This window comes from Parambassis ranga, chromosome 15 (assembly GCF_900634625.1).
Source record: "Parambassis ranga chromosome 15, fParRan2.1, whole genome shotgun sequence".
Classification (NCBI taxonomy): domain Eukaryota; kingdom Metazoa; phylum Chordata; class Actinopteri; family Ambassidae; genus Parambassis; species Parambassis ranga.
This window is the reverse complement of record NC_041035.1, coordinates 3,000,035-3,012,265: the sequence shown is the minus strand read 5'-3', so window position 1 is coordinate 3,012,265 and position 12,231 is coordinate 3,000,035. Positions and strand designations below refer to the sequence as shown.

Genomic DNA, 12,231 nt, shown 5'->3' with positions numbered 1-12,231 from the left:
GTACACCTGCTGCAGCTCACACAGTGAAATCCTATTGAAGCACTTAGTTTTGACTGTGAACATGAAAAAGAAAATAGAAATAGAAAAGAGAAGCTTGTCTGAAGTTCACAAAGAAAGTTAAAAGGAAATATGGAATCATAGTAGGATGTAATTTAATTATATCTGCACACAAGGGGCAGTGATAGCTTCCCATCATGCCCTGAAGCCATTAACACAATCTAATTGCATCTTTCCTTTACCACCCAAGCCCTGTGTGCCTTCGGACCAGTGCCAGACACTCTAAGTGAAGCCATAAACTTTGTTGTTAGTGCTTTGCTTTCTCTTTTACATGCACTGCCAGTTTAGAGACTAGGCTACAAGATAACATTCTGTGAAAAGGTAAAAACAGATTATTGCTACACAGTGTGTGATGGTTGATAAACCTTGACTTCCTCTGGTGTATAAATAGGTCAAAATTTAAAATGTGTTTAATGAAAGCTTAAAAAAACACATCTCTATTTTAAGTCTATTTATAGTCTCTACAAGTGGGTAAATGCATTTAAGGTGTCAGTGCATGCAAGTGTTGTGTAGGCAAGACCGGCTAGACCAAGACCAAGGCAGTGCCTGGACCGGAGGATATCAAGACCAAGACCATGACACACTTAAGGTGAGACCAAGTCCAAGGCTGATCGAGACCAAGTCCAAGACCAAGGACCTAGGCCTGATGTAAAATAATATTCTCAGCAGAGCTCTCCTATGAAGAGTTTATCAGAACTTGCCAAGGGAAAGAGATGGGATATACGAGGAAGGAGGAAACATATTAAACTTCTTATACAAGGGACAGAGGCCTGAGATAACCTATGAATATGGCTACTCAATGATCCCTTGCATGAATTTATAGTGAACCTCCAGCTTAACTTGCACCTCAAAGATCATGCTTTCTATGGATGAAAATGTCCTAATTTATTTAAATTATAACTGTGCTATAGGATTATGTTGTATAGCATATTGCATAGGCGGAATGCTTAGCTAACACCACAGACAGATGCTTTTCAAAGATCAATAATGATTTGTTTCATGTATACAATGTAACAAGTTTGCAAAAACAACCATCTGACTGGTGGCATTGGAAGAAGGGTGCGTAATAAATAACGATATTGTATAAATCTCCTACAAGCTTGCACTTAACAAGTCATGCGTATAAGATGACAACAATTTTTACTGGTCTCTCACTCAACAGAACAACAATCCCACAATTCACTGGGGCAGCTTTCCCACCCAATCACTGTGCGTGCACGCATCAGGTGTTCCACGTAAGATGTGGACGGTCAGAGAGCTGAGGGCTCGAATCACACCCCAGGTCACTACAATATTATTCTGTGATGAAGCGCAGCAGCTTCGGGTTTTGCACAAATTGCATCGAAACCGTTATGTCTGAGACTAAGACAAGACCGAAACAAGAAAGAGCAGAGACCAAGACAAGACCGAGACCAAAGAGAGTCGAGACCAAGACAAGACCGAGACCAAAGAGAGTCGAGACCAAGACAAGACCGAGACCAAAGAGAGTCGAGACCAAGAGACCAAAGAGAGTCGAGACCAAGACAACACCAAGACCAAAAAGAGCCGAGACCAAGTCAAGACCGAGACCAAAGAGAGTCGAGACCAAAGAGAGTCATGATCCAGACAAGACCGGGACCAAAGAGAGTTGAGTCTGTGACAAGACTGAGTCCAATTTTTTGTGGTCCACATCACTGGTGCATGCATTGTCTTAGTCTGACAGCACCATTGCTAGCTTAGCTTAGCACAGTTAAGGAATGGAATGGAAGGGAGTATCCAACCAGCATGTTGTGAGCAAAAAACAAAATGATTTCTTTCCTAATTACTTCTTGTGACCTGCATATTCACAACAAGTACAAATGGAAAAGCAGTTTAACATGGGGCAGTTTCACAGGCTGATATATGTTGGGTCTATATTCTGATGAAGCACTGCTACATGGGCGCAGAGGTATCACACAGCACCTAAAAACTCCAGCTGACCAACCAACATACTGACATTGCTGGACCACTAGTAACCCTTCCAAAAGTAGGCACAATAAATGGCGAAGAATGTGGTTGATATTGTGAGAGCTGAGGAGAGTGACTCTCATACCATCACAAGCCAGAACCAAACCTTTATGAGGCAGAGCTTTCAGAGGAGGAGCTGCATGCTTTGGAAACAGAAAGCCAAGAGGAGGTAGCTACCGCTCAACAGCCCAAGGACATAATGATGAGGGCTAACACGAACTGGTGGTGTGAGTGTGTGTGTGTGTGTGTTTCTCAGGTTGATCTTTCTCTGTGTCATTGTTTATTTGACCATCACCTGTCTTTTTTCCCAGGCTGGTCCCTAGTGTATTTACTGCTGTGCTTCTACTGTCTTTTGTCAGTTGCCTGTCAGCTCCTGTAGTGACCTATTATCCTCTCTGTAATGCAAAGTAAAAGTTGTCGGCGGTGCTCTCACACTGTCTCCTACACATTAGACCCTTACATGTTTAACACAGACAGCAGCTCCAAGTTTACCCAAGGATAAGTCACATTAACAGAAACACCACTGTCTTTGCTTGCCTTATAAGCTTTGTGTAAGCCATGCAGTCTGAGGCCAGGCAGCATCTCTCTGCGTCTTCCTCTCTGACTACTCACTTTGGTATGATGTGCTTATTTATGATGTGATGAGCGTGAGGCCAGAGCGTCATGACTTTTAGATGCTGTTTATTTTAACCAATACGTCAGCCAAATGTTTAGTCTTCTGATACTGAGCAGATGTAAGTGTTGTTCAAGTGGGGGGATATAACAAAGAGCAGCTTACATTGCCTGGACCTACACTCTGCTGTATGTATTATTGCAGCCTTCAGCACCAGTAGAAATAATACTGATAATGGATAATTGGCTTCAACCTGCAGTGTGGTGGGTCAGGAGGGTTGATTGCATATGGTAGAGTTTAAACACGTATTAACAGGTTGTTTGGGTCATATTTTATTGAATGTGCTGGCTCTTTAATCCTTTAACTACCTGAAGGCATCAAAGGTGAGTACTGAAATGGTTGAACCTTGGCATATATTCCTTATCCTTATCTGTGGTATCCCCCAAGAACCCATGGACTTCTCAACCTTTTTTGGGTCCATTTACTTTTTATCCTTTTATTATTTCCCAGATGACATTCATGTCTTCTAGTGACAGCTAATAACAAAGATCAAGACCCCCACAAGGGAGTGTCCTTGCTCCCTTCCTTTGTTGCACACCATGCACAGCACTGTTACAGCGCTGAGCAGCTCCTTCAGGCAGATAGATAGATATTATCTTTATATAGAGTTGGGTGTGTAGTATGCTATGTATATTTGAGTAAATACTGTAAATAGAAAGATCAAATTATGCAATGAAACAGTATAAAGTGAAAGTAGTGCAACAATATGTAGTGCAAGATGTGTTAAATAGTATTATAAACAACATCACCATGGCGACCCCCTTAAGGAGCCATCCCGACATCCCTGGTGGTTCCATCAGATGCACATTTCAGAAGTATCAGCACTGAACCTTTGCTCGCGCCCACTCTTCCCCTAACCCCACAGAAAAAGTTTGGGAGCCACTGACATAGAACGACATGCGAGGCTCTCTTAAGAACAAACACAAGAGTTTGCAATTATCCATGTACGTTTATGTGCATTCAGTCTCTTTGTTTCTCATCAGAAGTGATCTGTGCATAAAGAAGGGAACTAATGATTATGGTTTCCATGACAACGGCCTTATCTAATGTTTCTCTGGTAACAAAGGCCAACGTTTCCAGATGGTTTAACAAACCACCTGACCATCTGTGTCAGTCAATATTCCCCATGCTCATCTATTGCTGTGCATTATCCTGTCAGCTGCATTTATGACAATGACATTTATGGCAAAACAGCTGTGTCATAAATCAGAGGGGTTCACTTGCAGTCATTATGCTGTTGCTGCATTAGACCAGTCTCCAGTGCTTTGGTACAGTGTTTCATTGACAAAGGTTCACTTCTGTTGTAGAGTTAGACCCCAAATTAAATCTACGTGACAAAGTGCCTGTGCTTTAGAGGCACCCCCTGCAAATGAATATTTGATAAACTCAGGCCTCTATGGGTTGCCTATAGAGAGGTGGGAGTGGCATCTAATAATGCGGCCACAGTTGTCCTTTGACCATCAAACATAATTGGTCCTCACATGGTTCACTAAATATAGAAATCCTGCAGCACCTGTTGTCTGTGCTGCTGAACAGAGGGCAACACCATTTGTTTTTAGACATTAACATAAGTGGGGCCGTCAAAGGAAAAGAGGATCAAGATGATTTAAAGGCTAGTAGCGTTGCAAAATGCAGTTTAGAGTTTAGAAGGAGGTGCATTTATTAGACAGCATTAAGTTAAAGCCTGACAATGGAGGGATTGCTTGCAGGGTCCCCCTACAGTCTGATCAACGCTATTGTCTGCTACAACTGTCGCATTTTTTTTTCTAGAGGCATGTTTGTTGACTTGCAGTCATGGACTCCGGCACACTCCATTGAACCTGGACCTGTGAGATCAAACATGTCAGCAGAACAGGTAAAACAGCCTAGCTCTCTGCAGCGAGTGTAAGCCTGCCTGATATTAATCTGTTTCAAAGCTTTTTCAGAGCTGTTGCTTTATTGCTCTCCCTTTTTCTTTTCTTTCAGACATCATCTTCAGTTTCTTCAGTTTCTTCTTTGCTTCAGCTATGACTTTGAACTTTGCTTCCAACTCTATTTGCCTCTCCTTTGATAAATGAGGGAGGCGTTTTCTAGTCCTTTTTAGGTAAGGGTTCCTACCCGAGACCCAAAGTTTTCCAGTGCCAGTGCGGGTGATGCAGAGCGCTCTTAAGCAAAGACGGGTGTCATTCAGTCTATTATAAGTTCATGAGAGAGTGATCTTGAAAATAGAGTTTGGACGCTGAAAAACTCCAAAGGGTTGCTTTCATTGTTAAATCAGTGACCTCACACAAAACCCGAATACTTTATCATCAGATCTTTGAGTTTGCTCCGCATGTCAACATCTCTCATAGTTTTATTTAAAGGTATCATTCTGATGCACTTTTTGTTAAATTAGTGTAACTTCTCTTTACAATCCAATAGCAACCGATTAGTTCAGCAGTTTTGCTTTAAAACAAAGAATATGAATCATCTGTGGAAGCTATAAAACACCTAAAACATTAGCCAATCCTGCGAGGCGCCCCTGCGTGTGTAGTTGGCTGGTTGTCACTCTCTTCCTGCTCTGCGTGCATCAGAGAGGTACGTGCATGATGGCCGAAGTCACAGACTGGTTGGGAGGCGTGGCTTCGGGGTGAGTTCCGAGAGAAAGGGGTGTGTGTTTACTTTCAAAATCTGGCTGACTCTCACTGAGTTTTCAAAATCTCCTACCCTACCTTTAAAGGAAACTGTGTAAATGAACAGTGTACCACCGCCCTCCATGTAGCCGACAACACAGAGAGCCAGTGAGGAGAGTCAGTGCAGATCTGTCTAGTACCAGGCAGGGACAGCTGTGGGAGTCGCTGTCTACAGTGGATACAGTCCCCAGTTTAAGAAACAGGAACAACAAAAGCCTGAAACAGATATAACTATATCGCAAAAGTAGTTTGTCACAGTGCAATAACTGCTCCATATTATATCACAGTGTGTTATCAGCTGGTGGGTTTGGTGTTGAGGAGACTCTTTGACATCTATGACAAATAACTAATTTTTTTATTTTATTAATAAAAGCTTTGTCATTTTTTTAATCTCATAACTCATATAGCCTGTATCGCCTCGGTATCATACATTGAATCTTATAGAGATTAACAATTTCTCTCAGGGATTAATGAAACATATGTATTATCTAGCTACATCTAATAACTTGGGCCTTTTGTTGAACTGATAATAAAAATAACTAACAAAAAATCATCTAAATAATCTCATTTAATCACATTTTCAGGTTTATTTTTTTTCTGTTGGCCACAAATAAGGTACATATTAAATATTTTCCTGTAAGTTACGCTATTCAAATCTTTTAGAGCCAATTATTAACAAACATCACAAGATTGATTTAGATTTAAGTCTAAAGATTTAATTTAATAAGTCCAAAGCTGCGTTTCCTTGTGTTTACTTAAAGTTTAATCACCTCACTAAATCGTTATATAGAGATCAAATGGAGTTAATTCCACTGCTTATAACTTAACTAACTAGTAAAAGGGATTGACAGTATGTGTAATGAAATGTTTTACTCACCTAATAAAATCATCTGGGCTGTCTCTGATTACAGTCAGTGTAATAATTGAAGTCTGTCAGGGCTTCTTCCATGCTCCCTGAGGGGGAAGGCATGGAGAGGAGTAATAGACTTTAAAGGCTCTCATCTCCCCGGAGGCCCCGTGGATGGATGATGTAGTGTGTTTACCGGCTCAGCAGTCGCTGCGCTCATTACTGGAGCACAGGGCAATGCTGACGGTCGCCCTCCACAAGGACTGCAGGAGAGCCTTGTGTTTAGTTGGAGGAAGACATGTCAGTGTCGGCAAAGAAAGAAATAAGCGCTCAAAAAGAGTTCCGGAGATGCACGTCGCGGTTCTGGAGGCTCTTTCCGCACCTTTTACTGAGCGCATCTCTGGTCGGATACGCAGCGCTGGGCGCGCTCATCTTCCAGCACATCGAAGGGAAGAGCCCCAGCTCCAGCTCCGAGACCGAGTACCACAAGTTCTTGGGGGACATTGTCAGCGCGGTCCAAAACCACAGCAGTAAGTCACGCAAATATTGTAAAATAATCTGAATACGTGGATCAACTTTACCCATCATTATTCATAGTTATTACAGCATTATTGATTATTGATGGCTTGCTCTGTCCCCTGTCCTTTCAGATGACGCCTCCTACACACATGAAGACGTAGTGAGGACAGTGCAGACTAAGATGGACCGTGAGTTTAAGTCCATATGGCTGCAGAGACCTGCCAGGTGGAGTTTCTTTGGATCTATGTTCTTCTGCTGCACTGTTTTCACAACTGTTGGTGAGTCAGTTCACACAGAAGTTACTGAACACCTCTATGGTGATGTTTTACAGTGTTATAGGCGAGAAATCTTAGGAAAAAAAACATCTATTAAAAAATGTAATTGAGACATAATTTAACGTACATATTAGCTTTTACACCACAAACTGGTGTGTTCTATTGGATACAGGTCCTAGTTTTCTCCATCTTCTGTCACACCAGCACACATTTACATGTTTATGGTCCCGGGTCCTGGTTTAAAGCCACAAAAGAAGAGCACAGTATAAAAGCAAGAGCAATAAAATATAAAATAAGAAAATAAGATTATATAAGTATTGCACTCAGGGTGAGTAAAGTGGCTTGTAGTGCAGGTCAGTGTGTGTGTGTGTGTGAAGTTCAGCAGTCTGACAGCTGTTTCTGAGTCTGGTGGTCTGGCTCTGGATGCTCCTCAGCCTCCTGCCTGAGGGGAGGGGTTGGAAAAGTCCATGCACAGGATGGAATGGGTGGAGTCCCTCCTGGTGCGGAGGGCCCTCCCTGTGTGATTATTGTGATGTATTTTTATTTTTAATAAGCAATTTAATATCCCACCTCTGTTTTTACCTCCTATATGATGAAAACATGTAAAATCTTCCCGTTCTGGACCAAAGGTCTTACTGCTGTTTGCAATAGTTTGTGTTACCTTATAAAGGCAACCATATTTACTCCATGTGTACCTGTGTGCTTGTTAGTTATGCACAGACAGACAGACAGAGAATTTGACAGAGATGCAGTGTGTTTAACCTGATATGAACTATTAAACATTCATTAAGGAGAGAGCATATATGTACAGCTCTATATAGATACAAGGATTACATTTGTAGCATTAGGCTTTTCTCTGCTGTATTTAAATGAAACAATACTCTGCACTTTGAGTGCACTTTACAAAGAAGCAGCAGACCTTGAGCGACATCTAGAGTTTGTCACATGGATTCACAGTGAAACCGCTTGTAGCTCTTCACTCCTGAGAATCAATGACATCACTTGTTTCTGGAAATAATAGTTAATACTACTAAACTAATGTGACACCAGCATTTACTTACTTGTAGACACAACACTGCCAATGAGAAAATAGCATTTATTGATATTTAAGTTTATGTTTAATAAAGTTAAATATCATATTTGGACTATCTGACAACCAGAAACACACTCAATCAGACAAGACAGGTACATTACTGATGTGCCTACAGACATCAATATCTGCCAGTGAAAATGGAGTGATGAACAATTTATAAAACATCAACCCTTCTGATCAGCCAGCGATGCAACAAATCCTCACACATGAACAATCCATTTTTGATATGAATACAAACACTACTCCAGACAGTAACATTACCCTGGATAGTCAGGGTAACACATGTGGCCATGGTACCAAAACCCCACAGAAAGGGTGGACGGAGGCTATAAATTTGCTCAAAGCTTTCAAGATTAACAGCACTTGTAGGACCACAGGTTTCTAGTATTTAAATATATATATAATATCACTTTTTTAACTTTAAAGCTACTTGGTTAGGTTTAGGCATTAAAGCTGTTGAGGAAAAAAGATGCAGACCCAAAAAGGGACAAAGAGGCATTTTAACACAATGGTGATGTCCTGCCCCAAAAGACATTACATAGACCTTCACTATGACCACACGTGAGCACCAGATTTTATGCCAGTCATTTTAAAGCCCTGAAAATATTAACCTGTTGTTATGTTTTCCTGCTGTAGACAGACAGCTGGAATATGAGTATATGCCAGCAAGGTGTATAACAGTAGGATGTTGGTGATATGTGTGCAGGCATGTAGGATGTATTTGAAATATATAACAAGTGCAATGGAACCTGCCTAAGGATTAAACAAAACTCAATATTCTCTCATATCCACACAGACAGTATGATGGTTACATTTCACAGTACTTTGTTGGAGGCAAATAATGAGTCATGGAGTCCTGCCTGCAAACATCCCAGAGCCTCATTTATTGCATTACTTATAAATAGTAGACAAACAAAGATCCTAAAAAAGATTATGGGAGCCCTTTTTAACATGTGTTGCTGTTGTGTCTTGTTATCACACAACAGCTGCTTGTAGATGGTTGGAATATCTGAGGACTGACGGGCCCGTGGCCCCTGCTTGTCAGTCCCCATGGGGCCTCATTCACAGTTTATCTTAGAAAACACTTGCTGGCCATGGTTGTGAAAGATTAATGTTTTAAACGACAATATAAAAGAAAGCCTCAGTATGTGTGTTGAAGTTGGCCCAGTCACACGAGAGATGATTTAACAAACTGTATGACAGCTTGTGTAGACATTGAGAAATCATCCAGCGCGGACACTGTTTACCTCCACGTCAAGGCCTTAGATAAACTAGTGTCTCTTCTTTTCCCTTGAACTGTTTGAATACATGTAAATATTTCTGGAATTGACCGTCAGCGTGTGTCTGTGTGCTGTCAGCTGACCATGAAGCAGCGCGCAGAGTGCTGCTTTACCTGCAGGGACTCCTGAATACTTTTTGTCAGCAGTAGAATGCAGTAGCAGCAATCCCATAGAATAATAATAGAGAATTGCATAGCTTAGCTGCCAGTGGCGGTGCTGTTTTTCCTTGTCTGTAAAGCTACCATTTAATTGCGTATTGCTGATTAATGCAGTTTTTCTTGCCTCTGTTACTGTATGATTGGTGATAAGTGGTAAGCTAATAGCTGATGGCTTAGAAACAACAGGAAGCAACAACACTCAGACTGCAAGGCACTTTGAGGGAATGCCATTTACATCACCGCCGAAAGCTTAAGGCTTGTTACAAGTTGTTACGATGTTTAAAGGTCGACTGTCCTCTGAGAGCCTCATCAATCAGCAGATATTAGTGTGTAGGACACTTTTATGACACATTTGCACAACAGCAGCGGAAACTGATTCACAATCAGCGTTGATCCTAACTGGACAGGCTGATACAGAAGAGTGATTGACTTGAAGTTACATTGTGTTGTTTAAGTGTTCTCTTTATTTTTTAAGCAGTCTCACTGAGACTTAGTTACAAGATGAAGAATATGTTGCTTTAAATGAATCAACTCCGTCTAGTTATACTATAATGTTCCTCGAGGCACAAGCCGAGGAGGAGGAGTAGCAGCGATCTACCACTCCAGTCCTAAACCTCAATCTACTCCTAGTTGTTTTGATAGACTCACTCTCAGCCTGTCTCTCCAAAGCTAGAAGTCAGAAAAGCCGGTTTTACTTGTTGTAGTTTATCGCCCACCTGCCGCTGCTTATTCAGAGTTCCTGCTTGAGTTTTATATCTGTGGATGCTCTCATTCATCCAGGTCATAGTCATTTCCAAGAGTTTACATCGAGGCAACTGGACTGAAGGATTGTTTTAAAAGACGTTTCGCCACTCCCCCAAGTGGCTTCTTCAGTTCTGCTGGAGTTTTCAGACTTCTTATCTAGTTTAGTGCTCAATACAGATAAAGTCATTATAGTGGGTGACTTTAAGGGTGTGTTCACACTTGGTCCCTTTCAGCCCTCTAAATGAATTTAGAACAATGACTCGGCTTTTTTTTTGTGCACATGTGAACACTTCAACCGTACACAGACCCCTTTAAAACAGGGGGTGTTCCCTGTTAAAAGAACCAAACTCAGTGCTCTAAAAAGTCAGCAGTACAGTTCGCCTAATCAGTTTGTGAACACAAAGCGCACCAGGTTCACTTTGTCTTTTTTAACTGTATTATAACCTTCTTCGCTTGCCGTGTTGACTGTAGCCAGTGGAACCTCAGCTGTAGAGAAAAACATCCAAACATGGCAGCAGCAGGTCGTGGTCCTGGCAAAGGAAATAAACAATAATTATATAAATTTTAATAATTATTATATATGAATATAATTATATACATGATACATATTTACATTTTATAAAAAAGTTATTTAGACACCAATTAAACAATAATTATGGCAATAAATAATGTAGTCTCCTTAGTCGCTTTTTGTGCTCATATGTAATTAATCGCTCTATTTTCCCGATGTGCACTAATTTAACCAGAATTTGGCTTCAAATGAAAACTACCCAGAATTCAGTGCAGTGGGGGTCTAAGAGCTCTAGAAGACCTGGTGTGAACAGAAAGAGGACTGAGGCCTCAACAAAGCTGAACTGGACCAGAAAGAGAACCCGGTCCTCTTCTAGTTCAGCTTTGTTGGGGCCTCAGTCCTCTTTCAGCCACAGCTCAGTTGAGCTTCAGATTCCTGCAGCTCTTAGTAGTGAAGACTTCATGAGCTTCTTCACCAATAAAGTCACACATCTCCAACCTCACCTTTATTTCTAAGATACTTGAAAGAGCGGTTTAAGTCAGCTAAATGATCACCTGCATAAGAACATGCACGTCTGCTTGATGTGTTCCAGTCTGGATTCAGAGCCCATCACAGCACAGAAACAGCCCTGGTTAAAGTCACTAATGACCTCCTCATGGCATCAGACCGTGGACTCGTCTCTGTACTCGTTCTACTGGATCTCAGTGCTGCCTTTGATACAGTAGATCATTGCATCCTGCTACACAGATTAGAACACAAGATTAGGATAACTGGGACAGCAGTAGGCTGGTTTAAATCATATTTATCTGATGGATAAATTCCACTTCAAAACGTTCATGTTATTATGTCTCCTCCTTACGTACAAGGGTTAATCACGGTGTTCCACGGGGTTCAGTGCTTGTACCGTTCACCCTCTGCATGCTCCCTCTAGGATAGAATTACTTTGGCCTTCAGTACGACTGTGAAGAACCTCGGAGTTATCTTTGATCAAGACGTGTCGTTTATCTCTCATATTCAACAGGTCAGAGGCTGGCTCAGAGTGATGCTGAAAAACCTGTTCATGCTTTTGTTACTTCTAGACTGGACTACTGCAACTCACTATTGTCAGGATGTCCACATTACTCCATCAACAGTCTGCAGCTGACACAGAATGCAGCAGCAAGAGTTCTGATATGAATCAGCAAAAGGATCATATCTGCAGTCCAGCCCCTGACCATTCCAGTACTTATTGCCTGCACCACAGCCTCTGTTGATCACCTCTGTTTAAATGTATTAACTGATACATGATACATACATCAGCTATAATATAAACACAGCAGTTAGTCTTTCAGCTTGCTTGACAACACCAACAACCTGCCATGTTTGTCCTTTGGACTGTATCATGTTTGTGCATGTTTGTTCCTCTCTCTCTCTCCTTCATCCTCTCTGTCCTGTCTA

At 41.4% G+C, this 12,231-nt stretch overlaps 1 protein-coding gene across 1 annotated transcript in view; it reads left to right on the top strand.

The window, feature by feature from the left end:
• Positions 1-6,299: 6,299 nt before the first annotated feature.
• kcnk18 (potassium channel, subfamily K, member 18) overlaps positions 6,300-12,231 on the top strand; it is an 8,404-nt gene continuing 2,472 nt past the window's right edge. Inside the window, exons 1-2 of the mRNA XM_028423588.1 lie at positions 6,300-6,744; positions 6,865-7,011. Coding sequence (XP_028279389.1) covers positions 6,513-6,744; positions 6,865-7,011 — 379 coding nt within the window. The 5' untranslated portion in view covers positions 6,300-6,512. The remainder of the gene's footprint in view (positions 6,745-6,864; positions 7,012-12,231) is intronic.